This window comes from Cyprinus carpio, chromosome B17 (assembly GCF_018340385.1).
Source record: "Cyprinus carpio isolate SPL01 chromosome B17, ASM1834038v1, whole genome shotgun sequence".
NCBI classification, from domain to species: Eukaryota; Metazoa; Chordata; class Actinopteri; order Cypriniformes; family Cyprinidae; genus Cyprinus; species Cyprinus carpio.
Window position 1 is genome coordinate 9,631,369 of NC_056613.1, and position 17,016 is coordinate 9,648,384.

General features: G+C 34.4%; 1 protein-coding gene across 1 annotated transcript in view; it reads right to left on the reverse strand.

Annotated features, from left to right (window-relative positions):
• LOC109110443 (formin-2) overlaps window positions 1-17,016 on the reverse strand; it is a 35,894-nt gene that overhangs the window by 4,810 nt on the left and 14,068 nt on the right. Inside the window, exons 7-13 of the mRNA XM_042742077.1 lie at window positions 9,357-9,418; window positions 6,055-6,146; window positions 5,802-5,931; window positions 5,510-5,656; window positions 3,843-3,902; window positions 3,099-3,219; window positions 372-464 (exon numbers count right to left, since the gene is read on the reverse strand). Coding sequence (XP_042598011.1) covers window positions 372-464; window positions 3,099-3,219; window positions 3,843-3,902; window positions 5,510-5,656; window positions 5,802-5,931; window positions 6,055-6,146; window positions 9,357-9,418 — 705 coding nt within the window. The remainder of the gene's footprint in view (window positions 1-371; window positions 465-3,098; window positions 3,220-3,842; window positions 3,903-5,509; window positions 5,657-5,801; window positions 5,932-6,054; window positions 6,147-9,356; window positions 9,419-17,016) is intronic.

Below are 17,016 nucleotides of genomic sequence, written 5' to 3' on the forward strand. Positions count from 1 at the left end.
ACATTCCATCTGTTTTAAATAACTGACTATAAAATAGCAATGTTATTTTAATTGTGATTATTATTAAATATTATTTATTTTATTAAAAATTTAGTAAAAATACACCCTGAGATGCCAAAAAACTGTATCATGAACCGCCTTTGGAATGCACTCCCAAAAATTACAGTTTTCAAAAATAAATGCCTAAATAAAAGTCTTTGGAATTCACTCCAATAATACATTTCTTCTGGATAATATTACTTTTTGTTTAAATCCATGAGATGCAAAATGAAAATTCCTTCCGGAGTGGCAATAAAATCAGAAACTAACATAACATCCCCTTGTAAAAAAATAACCGTCTGAACAGGGCTTATCTTTGCAATGTTTTTTACCTCTAGTGAGAAATTCTTCCATTTTGTCCTTAAAGGGCTGCAGGTGCTCCTCAGATGAAACATTACACACCTTTTCTGTTTCTGCTGAACAGACTGTAAAATAGAGAGCAGGAACACAGATATGAGAAAGAAACAAGCAAAATGATTAATGGAACTGAAGAACAGTTTATTTTAAGCAGTGAAAATATTTTGTCAGACTATAAAACTATCCACATAAACAACTTTCAAAAAAAAAAAAAAAAATGACGTGACATACAGCCAAGTATGGTGACCCATACTCAGAATTCGAGCTCTGCATTTAACCCATCCAAACTGCACACACACACAGCAGTGAACACACACACACCGTGAACACACACCCGGAGCAGTGGGCAGCCATTTATGCTGTGGCACCCGGGGAGCAGTTGGGGGTTCGGTGCCTTGCTCAAGGGCACCTCAGTCGTGGTATTGCCAGCCCGAGACTTGAACCCACAACCTTAGGGTTAGGAGTCAAACTCTCTAACCCTTAGGCCACAACTTCCCCACCTTCCCCGTCCCCAAAAGACACATTGTAGGGATTCTTGGTCAAGTCAGCCAGATATCTTAAAAAGACTAGAACAGCGATGGCCTCAACATATGGCTAAACTTCTCTCAACCAGTCTTCACCGATTAAACTGTCAGAACCAGCACTAGCATTTCAACTAGCATGGACTTTTATTAGCAGGTTAGCATGTTACAGTACATTCCTCCTGCTTCCACTTCCAATACTTCATAGATGTATCACTACAGAGAAAAATGTGCAATCTGTGACCTGTGCTAACAGATGCTAATGAATCCCATTTCATGAACCTTTCCTTCGCTTCTGTTCGCTGTACACCTGGAGTCTTACAACAGGCCGACAGGCTTCACCATGTCACACTCCATCACTACAGTCGGTGATGGATCACAGCCTCGCATGGCAATCAGCACAATGCAAACACACACATGCTAATGTCCCTGCCACCTGGATCAAGGGCTCTGTGAAAGCAAGGACCTGCGGGGTCACCCGCATAACTCTGTGCCCCTTCCAGCTGTCAGCATCGTACATCTGCTTTAGCGCTTAGCTTAGCTTGCTAATGTAGTGATGATCCATTTATTGTATGAGCCTGTCGTAAGAGAGAAGCCATGCTTATTGGGCCACAGGGAGATTTTAGGGATGTGAACAGTTGAGTATTCAGAGAAACACAGAACATTGCCAGAGAAGAAATATTTGCCTGCGTTAAACAAACGTAGGCTTAATCTGTTCAGCAGGTGTACGCCAAAACGATTTAGGTCTGGAAAAGTACATTTACAATTTATCAACCACATGTATAGTGGGCCTAACTAATAAGCTTTTGAAAGATTAACAATGCAAATCGCCAACTAGGGATTCAAGTGAAGGCACGTGAAAATATGGCTAACAGCAGGGGCGAAGCTAATAGGCTGTATAGCAATGCATCAAACCGACCATCCTTCAATCGAAATTTCCATGACCCAAATGCAAATCCATCTGATATGTATGACTGCTTCAAGTGGAACTAAAAAGGCTTGGACGTTATTATTTGTGCGTGGTAGACAATCTCACTCCGGATAAGTGATGGATTGTAAATGTGTTTTTGATGTAGGGCAGTGTTCTAATTTGACCACATCAACATCCACGAGTGTTTTTTTTCAAGGATCTGAACAAGCCAAACACACCGACAGTGGAATGTGAGTATTTTCACATCTGTGTGAGTGTGTGTGTGTGTGTGTGTGTTTTTGTGTGCAACAAAAAAAATTTCAGGAATTAAAAAAACTCTTCTTAGAGCATGTAATCGGATTCTTACACCTCATTCACACCATTGTGCACTTGTCGTACAACCTTTGACTTGCGGCACAAAGCTGAACCAATCTCACTAACCTCCTGAAGACCCTGATAAACTGCTTTACTGGTCAGGGAGCAAAGTGAGTACTTATAAGGCAGTTTAAGCCTTTTATCTGCCTGCTAGTTTCTTTTCAAAAGCACCAGAATTTATGGAATTTCCCACTAACAGGGTACAAAAGAGAATCTGAAATTCATTTATACATTTATTAAATTTTTTTCACAAATGAGAAAAAGTGAAAAGATGTGTAAAACGTGGACTATCAAGCAAAAATATTCCTATTACCAGAATGTCTAAATGTTATATAAAACTCAAACTATTAAACTAAATTGAAAGAATTTGCTGCATTAGGCTACATTTATTTGATGAAAAGTACATTAATCACGTGATCCTTCAGAAATCATTCTATGTTGATTGTCAGTTGTGCTGCTTAAAATAACATTTCCCCCCCAAATTAAGCTTAGAAGAACATAATAGTAAAAATGTATCTGTCACTTTTGATCAATTTAATATATCCATGCTCAATAAAAAACTTTTGAATGGTAATGTATAAATATAGCATAAGGACAGTTCACCTGCAGAAACCTGGAATTAAGTGCTTCAGGCCTGTAAAAACAGGTTAGACCCCTAGGAAAAGTGCTGAAATGACCCCTTTTTCTCATTTATTTACATGCTGGGGCCTTTAACAAACCACATTTGCAGTATTGATCATTGTGGCAACCAGCTGGGGGCTCAATAAAAACAGCCATTTGAAAATCAATGAGCCTTCTAAAGGAGAACACGGGTCATTGGCGCTGGTGTATACAAACTAAACATGTCCGTGTGTATTCATTTATTTGCTTTGCGTTTGCATGTGTCCACATCTCACCATTCAGATCTTTCCGTAGCTTGCGTAGGTCACGTTGAAAATCCTCAAACTTCATCTGCGAAGCCTGAAACAGATCCTGAGGCTCTGGAAGTGGGTACACGCATGTTTCTTTACCTGCATCCTGACACACAAACAATGGAAAATCTAAAAGTGCAATCATTCAAAAAAAAAAAACAAAAAAAAAAAAACAGGATGTTGTGTTTATGAGATCATAACTGTAGCAATGGTTGATTTGAAAAATAATTGAATGTGAATCGTTCAAATAGTTTGGTGTGTAAAGATCATTATGATTCCAAAAACAATGAAAACATCAAACACAACAAATCAATCTCAATAACACTCCGTCTGTCGGAGATCAGAGCCGCTTGCATGCACACGGACACACACACACACACACACACATGCTCGATCCTTGTTATTTGCCTGAACGTTAGAAGCACTTCAACAACCTGTGGATCATATTTTGTCAATTTGGACACAACCTCGTAATCACAACATCTGGACCGATTGCTGACGGTATTTACAATACAGCACTTTTAATCTACGTCCAAAAAGGGCATCAAGCAATCAAAGGCCTCTGCTCATTCAGAGCGGCCATTTGTCTATATGGTGAAGGGAAAGAAAGGAAATCAAAGTGATGAAACCAAAAACAAAGCCACTTTTTTGTCTACCATGAAAGGTGATTCTAAGGGACCTGGGGGTCTGTTAGTCAAACCAGTGAAATAAACAGTTGGCCAAACCTACCTCATCAAAGTGTCGCAGATAGTAAGCAACTATGTAGGACAGGAGGCTCTGAGAATTATCCTGATGGAGCAAGAGGAGGAGGAGACGAGAGATGGAAATAAACACAGGAGAATAATCATTTTTCATGTTTTGGGATTGTATACACTCGTTTAGCTCAAAGCGTTTGTGAATAAGATGCCAGACCTGGTGGCTTGCAAAGGAGCTCGCTCACATGCACATGTGTGCAGACACACAGACCACATGGGATGTGGATATAGGCTACTGCCTTGGCATAATCAAGTATAAACCGCTCATTTTGAGTGATACTTGCAGAACGGTTCTTTATGACCTGGTTAGTGGGGTCACGAGACTATCAAAGTATAGTCTGCAATTTTCCATGCAAGTTCAGACTAAGGTTTATGCTATTTCAGTGCTGGTCTATGTGGTGGATCTGAATTTTGGCCTCATTTACTTGCCATCATGCCATTCAAAACATGTACGGCCTTCTTTCTTCTGTGTAGGGCAAAATAAGATATTTTGGAAAATATTAGTAAATTCATGTATTTTATAGGTATTTTTACTTGTACAAAAACAGCCTGTAATGCTGCTTGTCAACTGTCATATTGTTCCAAACCCTTAAGACCTTCATTCATCTTCGGAACACAAATTAAGATATTTTTGATAAAATCCAAGAATTTTATGACCCTCCATAGACAGCAACGGAGCTACCACGTTCCAGAAAGATAATAAGGACATCATGAAAAAGGTCCACATTAAACAATTAATTCAAACATAATGCAAACAACACAAGATAACAATTTCTCTATCCAAAGAAAACAAAACTAATGACTAATTGCCTTCTTCCCCCAGGCAATCTACCTAATGAACAGTTAAATGTTCCCCACATTATGCAATAAAAATGTGCAATAACCTTATATTTATTTGTTACCACCTCCATCCTAGTATATTCATGCATCTCATTCTATTCCATTCTATCATCAATAGCACAACTGTACATACAATTTATGTATTTTTCTATTTATTTTTCAATATTTGTCTATTTATATTTACATGTGTATTTTTTTTTTTTTTATTATTCTAATCTTATTTTTTATTGTCTGTGTGTTGTTGTTGTCTCTGTGTACTGAAAGCTTATGTCACTAAAACAAATTCCTTGTATGCACAAGCATACTTGGCAATAAAGCTCTTTCTGATTCTTATTTATTCAACAATTTCTTCTCTTCTTTGTCAGTCAAGCTCTCGGATTTCATCAAAAAAATATCTTAAATTGTGTTCCAAAGATGAACAAAAGTCTTACTGTTTTGGAACGACATGAGGGTGAGTAATTAATGACAGAATTTTCATTTTTGGGGAACCATTCTTTTAACATATTATTTTAATTTATTATCTGAAAATCTGAAGTCTCACAAATTCACAGAAAATAGCTTACTTCCACTTTGTAAAATGGAAAAATAAAAATAAAATGATAGTCAACAGAGTGCAATGTTAGGACCCCATTGACTTTCACTTTATGGATAAAACAGAGAGAAACATTCTTTTATGTCCCATGGAAGAAAGTAAGTCATACAGGTTTGGAGTGACATGAGGATGAATATATGATGACAGAATTTTCATTTTAGTGTGAACAATCCCTTTAAACTAGTCAAAGGGATCTCATTTTTACTCACACTGCTCTTGACATCTTTTAACTTGGGAAGGATGTCTAGGGTAAATCCATCTGCCTGTCCTCTGCTCCGGTTGCCCCCGTTCATAATGTTCCCAAATACAAGAACCAAACCTAGAACCTGCAGGACGGCTTGACGTGACTGTAGAGCCTTTAAACAGAAGAGAGAGAAGAGGAAGCGAGGGAGTGAAACAGATGTTTTCTTCACTGCTTTCTAGTTGAACTTTTAACTTGAAATACGACAATGGTGAAGCTGTCAGTGGAATCTGACTAGTGTGCTTCACATTCTCTCTCACCGTACAGACTCTCAGGAGTGTTTCAAGCTTGCGCTGAACTGATGTAACACATTCTGTGAAGGTGGACTGGAAGAGAATACAGAAAACCCGCTCCGAGAACTGGGGCACCTCTGACAACTGCAACAGAAACCTAACAGAGAGAGGGAACAAAACGAATGGCACAAGGAAAATACAACAACAGACAGACAGACAGACAGATAGATAGATAGATAGATAGATAGATAGATAGATAGATAGATAGATAGATAGATACTGTTCAGGCTTGTCCAGTTGTTTTGCATTTTCTTTATCTTTTGAAGACTTGATATGTTTCTTAATCTGATCCATCTCTTCTTTCTGACCTCTCTGTTTAAAAGAAAAACAGAATGAAAGTACACTTAGAGAGAGGAAAATGTGATTTCATTTTGGGAAAATACACTCATATTCTCCTTATAAAGCATTTTATAACTATCTAATAGTTATATAAACTCTAATGCTCTCTGGAGTGTATTTGTTTGTGTGTGTGTGTGTGTGTGTGTGTGTGTGTTGCTTTATGATCTTTATGGTCTTTGTATGATCCAAAAAACAAAGTATGATCCACACTTCAGACTTTGCTTGAGTCAGACAGTGAAAAAGAGAATAGAGAGAACAAGCGGGAGAGAGGAAAGAGGGGATATACTATGTGTGTGTGAGTGTGTGTGTGTGAGGGGGTGTTCTGTGGATTTGGTTGAAGGAGTCAGAGACAGCGTGGAGTCTCGCACACTAAAGAGAAACAACCTCAACATTTAAACTCAGCAACATCGCCTCAAGCTACAGCGGGAATGGGTGGGTGGGTTGGAGGAAAAACAGAGGGATGGAAGAAAAGATAGTTTTCAGCAGAAAGTTACTACACATAATTCCACACACACAGACACCACCTTCATGTCTCTTTATTAGTTGTTAAGGCTCCACGATGTGACTTTTGGCCCTCTAGTGGTTGAAAAATAAAACTGCATGCATCTAGCGGAAGAACATTGTTTTGGTTGTGATTCGGCTCTGCGAATGTATGTGGTTCGGACAGCGGTTGGAAAAAAATATGTTTTTTTGTTTGTTTGTTTTTTGTTATTACAACCAATGATTACTGGATATCTGCCGTTCTGAATGGTTCATAGTCAATTTTTGCCATTTGTTGTGGCAAACCTTTAGCTTCACGCTACATACAGCCAGAGCTAATTTTCTCTCTTTACAGATGTGACACACACAGGTGAACGATGTTTGTATGCAGTTTCCCGCAAAATCTGTCCAGACACCTCTAAAAAATTAATCAAATCACAGGTTCATCAAAGTGTATTTGTTGATATAGTTATTTTTCATTTTAAAAAACAGAGTGGCTTTAAATACAACAACTGCACTTTTGTATAATATTCATATTTTGTATTTTGACTGTAAATATAACAGAGTTGCCAACTTTCAAGTTCAGGTTGGGGTGAGATTTTCTCGATTCAATGTCAATACATATTTATATACTGTAGGGGATACAAATCATCTGTTGAATGCAGTTGAATGCCTTTTTATTTTTTTTATTTTTTTTTTTTGCACCATTTTAAACTTTTCTTGGGTTAAATTCAGTATTAGCTTGTTTCCATTAATATTCACTTGTGTGTACTTATAGAAGTAAAATTAAAAAAGAATGTAATTTATTAACTTTTTAAACTTTAATCATGTTTAATCATGTCTAAATTTTTATTCAAAGGCAAAACTTAAAAAATAAGTAAGCAGGTATGACCTGCAATACTCTTGAGAAACTAGTAGATACATGTATGTTTATTAAAGAACCATACAGGTAACTAGTGGGCAAACCATGGCATTACAAATAATTTTTATTTATTTATAAAAAAAATTTGACCACAAAATGACATTTGAATTTAAAACCATTTTCTTTATTTTAACCTTAAATAGGCCTACTACACTAATTGTAATATAAGTAATAGAAATATATTAGAAAAAAAATATTGGTCAAAAAGTGGTCATTAATGGACCATAATTATTGCACAAATAGTATTTATCACCAAACGATCTCCTCAAAATATTATATAAATATTATTGAACTAAAATATAGAACATTTATTTAATGGGGGAAAAAAAAGTTAATGTGTATGGTCATATTCTAAGTAAGGAATACCTAAGGGTTAAAAACAAGAAAAACATAATGTTGCCTCTCCATCACTTTTCAGAATAAAATTACACTGTAAATGTCATTGACGTAATAAGCAATGCATAATATGCTGTAATGTTTACCAAAAGTTGCTGCAAATACCTGTGTAATGAAGCTGTCATCTATCCTGCTTAAACCCATTCAAATGTATTGACAGCGCTGGTTTGTTTGGAACTATTGAGAGCTATTGAATCACGTGACTGTTTGGCGACGCCGGCGAGATCAAAGCTTGTCGCAACTCTGATTTTCAATGGCTACATTCAACGGCGCTACGACGAATTACTCCACATTAAGTGCGCCAAAATGGTATTTATTGTTTGTATTTCGTATTAAAACTTTACAAGCAGGGTTGCCACTTTGGCGTGAGATTTATTACATGGGCAGAGTGAGAGCATGAGACAGAGCCTGAAAGTGTGTCTCATGCCAAATGCGTGAGAGTTGGCAACCCTGATATAAATTATTATTTTTAATTAGTTTCATGAACAACTATATATAAATACGAAAGCTATTATAAAATGTTACATATTCGCAAAATGATAAGCTACATGGAGCAAAATCAAAAGAAAGTGTCAACATATGTGTTTTGAAATAATTATCAGACAAATGTGAGGAACGTTCTGGCATCTTGTAGGTCTTAAGATGATGTGTGGCTATGATGCCCTGTCTTTATCTCATCATAATGACATGCGGCACACACTCGCATACAGAAAACATGTAAAGGAGCTCTAGAGTGCTGACAGCAAGATTTATGGCTGTTGCTGCAATGCACATGGCGATCATAGTGTGCAAACTCATCAGCATCCACACACACTTAAAGAATGAAAGAAAATAGCAGCCAATCATCTAAAAGTGAGTCAAAGATCTTCCAAGAAAGAGGTTTGATTTATGTTGCCACGTCAAACTGACGGAGTCTGTAACTGCCAATAAGTTACATAAGCTACAAATCTCAAAGCTCAGTCTTTTTTCTGAGTTTTTGAACTGTCCTCTTTTCATTCTTTGAGGGGGGAAACCTCATACTCTTCATTTGTCTTCCTGTCTGTCGTCAGTTCCATTTCTGCATGTCGTCGTGTTCCTCCCTCTCGTTCCCTCAGACAGTGACACGCACCCCGGCTCCATGGTAAAAGCTTACTCATTCCAGCGGTGTTTGTGGCCTGCATGTTTGTTTTGGTATTTAACACACATTTCCGCGGCTCGCTTTTGGAGCAGACCGAGTTAAGGCAAAGCTCCAAGATCTAAGAGTATATCCTGTCCAGTTCTGAGAGGTTTAAGAGTTTAATGATATGATAAATGATCACTTATGGAATTCATACTTCATAAGAAATGTCAGGATTCATCACATTTGCTTCTCTGGACTGTCACATCTTGTCATGTTGTGGACTTACATTTTCATACAGCGCCTGGAGCGTCTCCAGATCCACCACGGTGCAGTCCATGTTCAAGATGGCTGTCAGACAGAGAAAGAGTGAAGAAAAATCCATCAATGATCAACCAATCAGGACTCAAGATTTGTTCAAATGATTTTTCAGGCAAAGATTTAACTGAAGTCCCTTCTGCTGAGAAAAAATTTAAATAATATATTTTCCAATGGAGAAAAATGACAAATCACATTTTTCCAACAATACCAAACTAATAGTAATTCATACTTTCATAAATAAATAAATAAATAAATAAATTCATAATCAAAATTATAATGTGCTCATAAATTAAAACAAGTTTAAATTTTATATATTAAATAATATCTTATAATTTACTTAATAATACTGTTTTATATATTTATTTTCATTTAATAATAATAATAATAACAATAATAATAATTATATATATGTGTATATATATATATATATATATATATATATATATATATATATATATATATATATATATATATATTATTATTATTATTTAAAATATATATATATATATATATATATATATATATACTTTTATTCACCAAGGATGAATTAAATTTATGAAAAGTGACAGTGAAGACATTTTTAATGTTACAAAAATGTCTGTCTCAAATAAATGCTGTTCTTTTGAGTTTTCTATTCATCAAAGAAACCTGGAAAAAATGTGTCATGGTTTCCATAAAAAAAAATAAGCAGCACAACTATTTTCAACATTGCTAATACGTTTTATATGCTTCTTGAGCCCCAAATCAGCATATTAGAAAGATTTCTGAAGGATCAAGTGACACTCAAGACTAGAGTTAACTAAAAATGTATACATCACAGTAATAAATTATATTCTAAAATAAAGAAAAACTAAAAATTGAAAACAGTTATTTAAAATTATAATAAACTATAAATTGTCATTTTACTGTATTTTTGATTGAATAAATGTAGCCTTAGTGAGCATGAGAGACTTGCTTTATGAACAGTAAAAATTCTTGCAAAAATACTATTTAAACTTGCATGGTTCAATAGTAACACAGGACAATACAAACTAATTGTTCAAAAAGTAAAAAAACAAAAATAAAAAAAAAACAAAAAAAAAACATGTCTTTAACCTTGGGCATGGGTGATATATCACACTACATTTAATCTACATATACATATAATCTAACAATCAAAAAACAAACAAAAAAACAAAAAACAAAAAAAAACATACATTTATTTGTTTTTACATAATAAAAGCATTTGAATCTCTAGCAAGCCTGTTGTTGAGCTGGCTAGACTGAACACTTTTTCTGTGCTAAATAGAGCTATTATGGGATAACGTTTGCGTGTTCAGTCATTTGGGGAATTGAGAAATTGATCATTGGCGCGTTCCATAAACCGCACAAGAAAGAAACAAAAACATCCATATCTTGCCAATGCACAGACATAGAAAACGGAGACAGACAGCAAATCATTAGTCCTGTTACAGAAGAAAGATATCAAAGAGAGCAACTACAGCCTTAAAAGAGCTGGGGAAAAGAAACACACGACAGAGCGAGAGAGAAAACAAGAAAGAGAGTGAAAAAAGCATGCACAATATGGAAACCCATTTTAACATTTAATCTATAAGCCGTAATAGTATCTATTTTTATGGTACTTGTACTTACTTTTTAGATACTAGTATCTTTTCCATTAAGTACTAGTGCTTATTCTTTAGCTACTAGTGCTTATTCTTTAGGTACTAGTGTTTATTCTTTAGCTACTAATGTCTTTTGTAAAGTTACTAGTACTTATTCATTAGATACTACTGCTTATTCCAATAGTGACTAGTATTTAATTATACTCTTCTTCTTAAGGAAAAATAGAACTAGTACTTATTTTTTAGTTACTAGTAACTTTTTAGGCCATAGATATCCTGAATTTAATAGATACTAGTACTTTTTAAATTTGCATTTCAGCCCAGTATGGTAATCGTACAGTATGTTGAATATTAATGAGACAGCAACATATACTGTACGACAGAGATAAGACAGGAAACGGAAACAAGGAGATGGATGTACTTTTTTGAGGAAACCACATAGAAAAGAAACAATTATTTGTACACAAGCACATAGAAATAGTATTTTTGTAAACACTGTAATTTCATAAACATAGTAGCCTAATGTGTTTCTTGGTCATCGAGTGATCTCTGGTGGCAGGATGGAGATAAGACACCAGTTTTATTATCTGTTATTTTCCTATTTTTCCTCCAGTAAAAACAATAAATATCATACCAGGGCTGTACATTAACTTTTTTTTTTTTTTTTTTGCATATAGCACTGGTGGTACAAACACTGAATGTTTTTACATTAATGTTCTGTACAGGGCACACTGGTGCTAAAGACACTGAATGTTTTTACATTAATGTTCTGTACAGGTTACACTAGTGCTAAAGACACTGAATGTTTTTACATTAATATTATGTACAGGTCACACTGGTGCTACAGACACTGAATGTTTTTACATTAAGTCTCTGTACAGGTTACACTGGTGCTAAAGACACTGAATGTTTTACATTAATGTTATGTACAGGGCACACTGGTGCTAAAGACACTGAATGTTTTTACATTAATGTTCTGTACAGGTTATACTGGTGCTAAAGACACTGAATGTTTTTACATTAATATTCTGTACAGGGTACACTGGTGCTGCAGATACTTAATGTTTTTACATTAAGTCTCTTTACAGGGCACACAAAATCCAAACCTTATGGTTTTCAAAAAAACACCAAAAATAATTAAAAAAAATAATAACAAAAATAATAATAATAATAATAATAAAAAAAAAAAAAAACACCAGGTTTGCTGTACTTGTAGGGCTGCACAATTTGGCCAAAATGTTGTTTTTATATATATCATTATAACCAATAATGATTATGGTTATTATTTTTAAATAAAAACATTACACAAAATAAGGAATATTACTTTTGTAATAACACTATTTCATTATAATATTCAAAACTTAGTATTTTAAGAATTAGGGTTTTGTGGGCAATAATGAGTACGCAATTAATGTAATATCTTTTTCATTCATACTCGTCGCCAGGGGTCACCCTCACGCAGAAACTCCACAAGAGACTCACTGATGACCTTTCCAGGAAATCACTTATATAGACAAAGACTTTAAACTTTCGCTGTTTATGTAGTCTAGTAGATGATAACATGCAGATAAAAGTTTTACTGATGAAACGTGAAGAAAATAAACAATGATTGTAATACTATAGGGTTTGATCTGTGCTCTACAAGCCATCTCTGGTATTTTTATAAGAATAAAGTATATTTAAAATGCAATGCTAATCCACATAGCCTTTATCACTTAATAATCATGCAATATTTATTGTGCATCCCTAACTAGTATCTAAAAAATAAGTACTAGTATCTAATGGACAACTACTAGTATCTAATAATAAGTACTAGTAGCTAATGAATAACTAATAGTACATACAAATTAAGTACTAGTCACTGGTGGAATACATACTAGTCAAAACTGAATAGTTGATATCTCAATGACGGATCCCCATAGAAGTCAATGGCAAAAATGTAAAATCTGTTACTAGTAACAATATAAAAGTTACTAGTCACTACTGAAATAAGTACTAGTATCTAATGAATAAATATTAGTATTAGTAAATATAATTATTGAATAAATAGTAGTATCTAATAAATAAGTAGTAGTATTTAATCAATAAGTACTAGTATCTAATGAATAAGTACTAGTGCCTAATAAATAAGCACTAGTATCTATTGAATAATACTAGTATCTAATGATTAAGTACTAGTATCTAATAAATATGTACTAGTAACTTTACAAAAGACGCTAGTATCTAAAGAATAAGCACTAGTACCTAAATAATAAGCACTAGTAGCTAAAGAATAAGTACTAGTACTTAATGAAAAAGATACCAGTATCTAAAAAATAAGTACTAGTATCGTTAAATTAGATACTAATGCGGTTTATAGATTAAATGATAAAACGGCTTGCCATATGCACGCTCTATGACTGGGTAATTTAACCTGTCATCATCCTGACACAGCATCCCACCAGATCGACACCCCAATCACCACATACACAATCAACAACAGTGTAATCCCCACACCCCCACAACAAAGTCTCCAAACAAAGAATTTGTCTCTTGATGTCCAGGGATGTGCTCTGTGCTTCCCCAAATAACTGATGCAAGTAGTTTAGTGTGGTGGGCTTGCTTTAATCTGAGGGAGAGATGTTTTGAAAGCTTCGAAAGTTTGTAGGAAAAAAGCAATCAGCACAACAAAGTTTTCATACTGTATGGTCAGTATAGTGTTTGCATTAGAGATACCAAAGATTTACATATTTTAATGTGTTGTTTGCATTGATTTAGCATTTGTTATAATATAATAATATATCTAACAATATTTAGAAATTTTAATAAAAATTTTAAATATTTTATATGATTTGATAATAATAATAATAATAATAATAATAATAATGTATTAAATATAATAATAATAATAATAATAATAATAACAATTAATACTAATAGAATTATAAATACATTAATTCATAACATTATTTAACAATAATTCTGAAAGCAGAATTTATATTTTAAATCATAATTGTTTTACTTAATTCTTTTTATTATTATAAAACAGACATTTCAATTGAATTAAAAATAAATTTGATAGTAATTTAAAAATATCATATATCATGTCATATATCATATGTGAACCTGGACCACAAAACCAGTCTTAAGTTGCTGGGGTATATTTGTAGCAATAGCCAAAAAAACATTGTATGGGTCAGAATTATTAATTTTTATTTCAGCTGATGTATTTCAAAGAATTGACACTTAAGACTGGTTTTGTGGTCCAGGGTCACATATCATATCATATCATATCATACACTGCAGAACAACTGAACGTGAGTCACTAAAGAACACTGAATTAATTTGCGCCAGCAGCACACATGATAATAATAACAATAATAATAACAATAATAACAATAATAACAATAATAATAATGATAATAATAACAATAATAATAACAATAATAACAATAATAACAATAATAATATCTAAGCTCATTCAGAGATCTTTTGTTTTGATATAAACAGAAAGGCTCAGTGGAAATTATAGTAGGAGTGTCTGAGTAAAAATTCTCACATTTCTGAAACAATAAATGCAATTATACGTTTTACACCCCAATGACTATAATCACCTGAAATTCACTCACTCTTACTGTTATATAGCTCATCATTTAGATGCTTTTAACCAAATAACACCTATTACAGGAGGAATCCCCCTGGAGCAACCTTGTGTTAAGTGAACAATGGTAGCTTATGGATCAGGCTTGAACTGCACTACATTTCTGTAACTGCTCTCGTTACATATTTCATAGGTCAAACATTTTTCTCCAAGCAGTTTCATAGTTCCAAGCAGGTTTATAATGTTCAGTTCGTGCCAAGCTTCCATAATTACTATCTTCCAAACATACACAACCAGACAAAGGAAAATACACAACGAATGCTACCATGTTTGCAATTCCTCAGCTGTATGGACACACACCACCTTCTCTCTCTAAACACTGCTAAGGATAAAACAGCACAATGTTTGGCTAACAAAGAGAAGAGAAGGAAGGATTTTATATTAGAACATGATTGTGCACATATGTTTTCTGGTTGCTTTCTTTGTGATCGCTGCCATGATTCAGTATGTTTCCACAGAACAATGTCCTGTGACAGTTCAGAAGACCCAAACAGACGGCGCTGCAGAACAACTGAGTGTGAGTCACTGAAGAAACATAACAAACAAATCGTCCGGAGGGGGTCGGCGTCACACGCCGATGAATCCAATCTCACACACACACAAACTCTGAGCTGACTTGTGAAACTTTGAGACTGTTATGAGTAGAAATCAAAGGCCTGTCACCAAGTGTGTTTGTGCAAGAGCTGCCTGTGCTCTAGTCAATCATGCAGGAGTGTTTTTCAGGCTCAAACATGAGATCTTATGAAAACCAGCTGAGGGAAACAAGAAAGTTGACACAAAGGGAGCGATTCAGTGAGAATCCACCAAGGAGTTGCACTAGATTAGGTTTAGTTTCCTTAATATTCTTGAGAAGAGTGTTTTTAATGTTGTTTGATGGCTGATAATTGAATAATGAAAGAAAAGAGAGACAGACAGGCAACATCTTCTCTACTGACTGTAATAAATGCCTCATAACTTTGCATGAACGTTTAAACTCTGCAATTAAACCAATTCACGAAATTCTTTCCTAGCTCCTCAAAGGACCTGATCCAGGTCAGTGTGGTGAAGCGTGATGTTGAGGAATGTATTGATTCTGGGTAAATAGCTCCGTCGGAGAAACTGTTTGTTTCTATTTGGTGGTTTACTGGCCAAACATACTGACCTCTGCAATGGGCGGAATTGCAGCAAGACCCAATGAGACTCGACCAGTGCTGAATTGTGGGTACTGAGCTGCATAATAGATGGGGACTGTGCCCATAAATTCTCAAAGAGCCAGTAAAAATTTCTTCAAATGCCGGCAGTATAAAGACTAACTGAGGATGTGTGTGCATGTGTGCGTGTGTGTAATATTAGGTATCCGTTCACATAATGTGATGTGGTTTTTAAAACTGCATCCAGCTTTGCTGATTCATTAAAATGAAGAAAGAAAAATAGAATTTAACAAAGGATTGTTGTTACAGTGGATTAGACTGGAGGGAAATTATGCATGAAAAAAAAATGTTACTGAAAGAAAACAGAATACAGCTTGTCTGCCGCCTATTAACCAATAAATGGCTAAAAAGTACACAATGCTAAAAATACACTGCTGAAGAATACACTGTTTATCCATCCTGATACTAAAAAAAAATATTATTTTTTTGGTTCAATTTTTTCTAAGAAATAAAACTGAATCAAACAACATGGCAGTGGTGTTCCTGAATGAATCTATGAATCACAACAAATCTTCTCAGCAAAGGATTCAGTGACTCACTAATAAAGTGATTCACTCATCTAATCTGTAATTTGTTGCCAACTACTGGCTCATGAATGTAACCTGTAAAATTAGCATTATATAATATATGGAGAGGTCTCCTTCACTCTTTCTTTCATGCATAAAATCCACGTATATCAAAATAACTTTGCTTTCTTAAGTTTCTGGATCTTGTTAACTAATGAATGATTAAAAGTAAACACTGCTAAAATATATTGTTGAGGAATTCTCAATTTTTCCATCGTAGAACAGTACAAAGATGTAACCATTTTTTGGTTCCATGTTTGCTCTGAAATTGAATTGAACAACAAATCAGTGAATCACAATGAATCTTTTGAATAAAAGACTCAGTGACTCACTTATAAAGACTAGTTTAATTCCTGAACGAATCAGTACGTTTGAATGAATCATCTGAGTGAATGACTGTTATCATTTACTCTTTTTGCTTTTTACAAGTAAGTTTATTTAATTTAACTCAAGAAACACACAGGTCATCTGAGATATATATATGGATGAAAAAGGGACAAAAGAGTGCCTTGTGTGTGTGGACAATCTGAAGATATATACAGTATGCAATATAATCAACCCTTCTGAAATTCTTTCTACTTTTACTAATTACTGTAAGTGTCGCAGTGTTTTGGCTTTTCCCTATGCA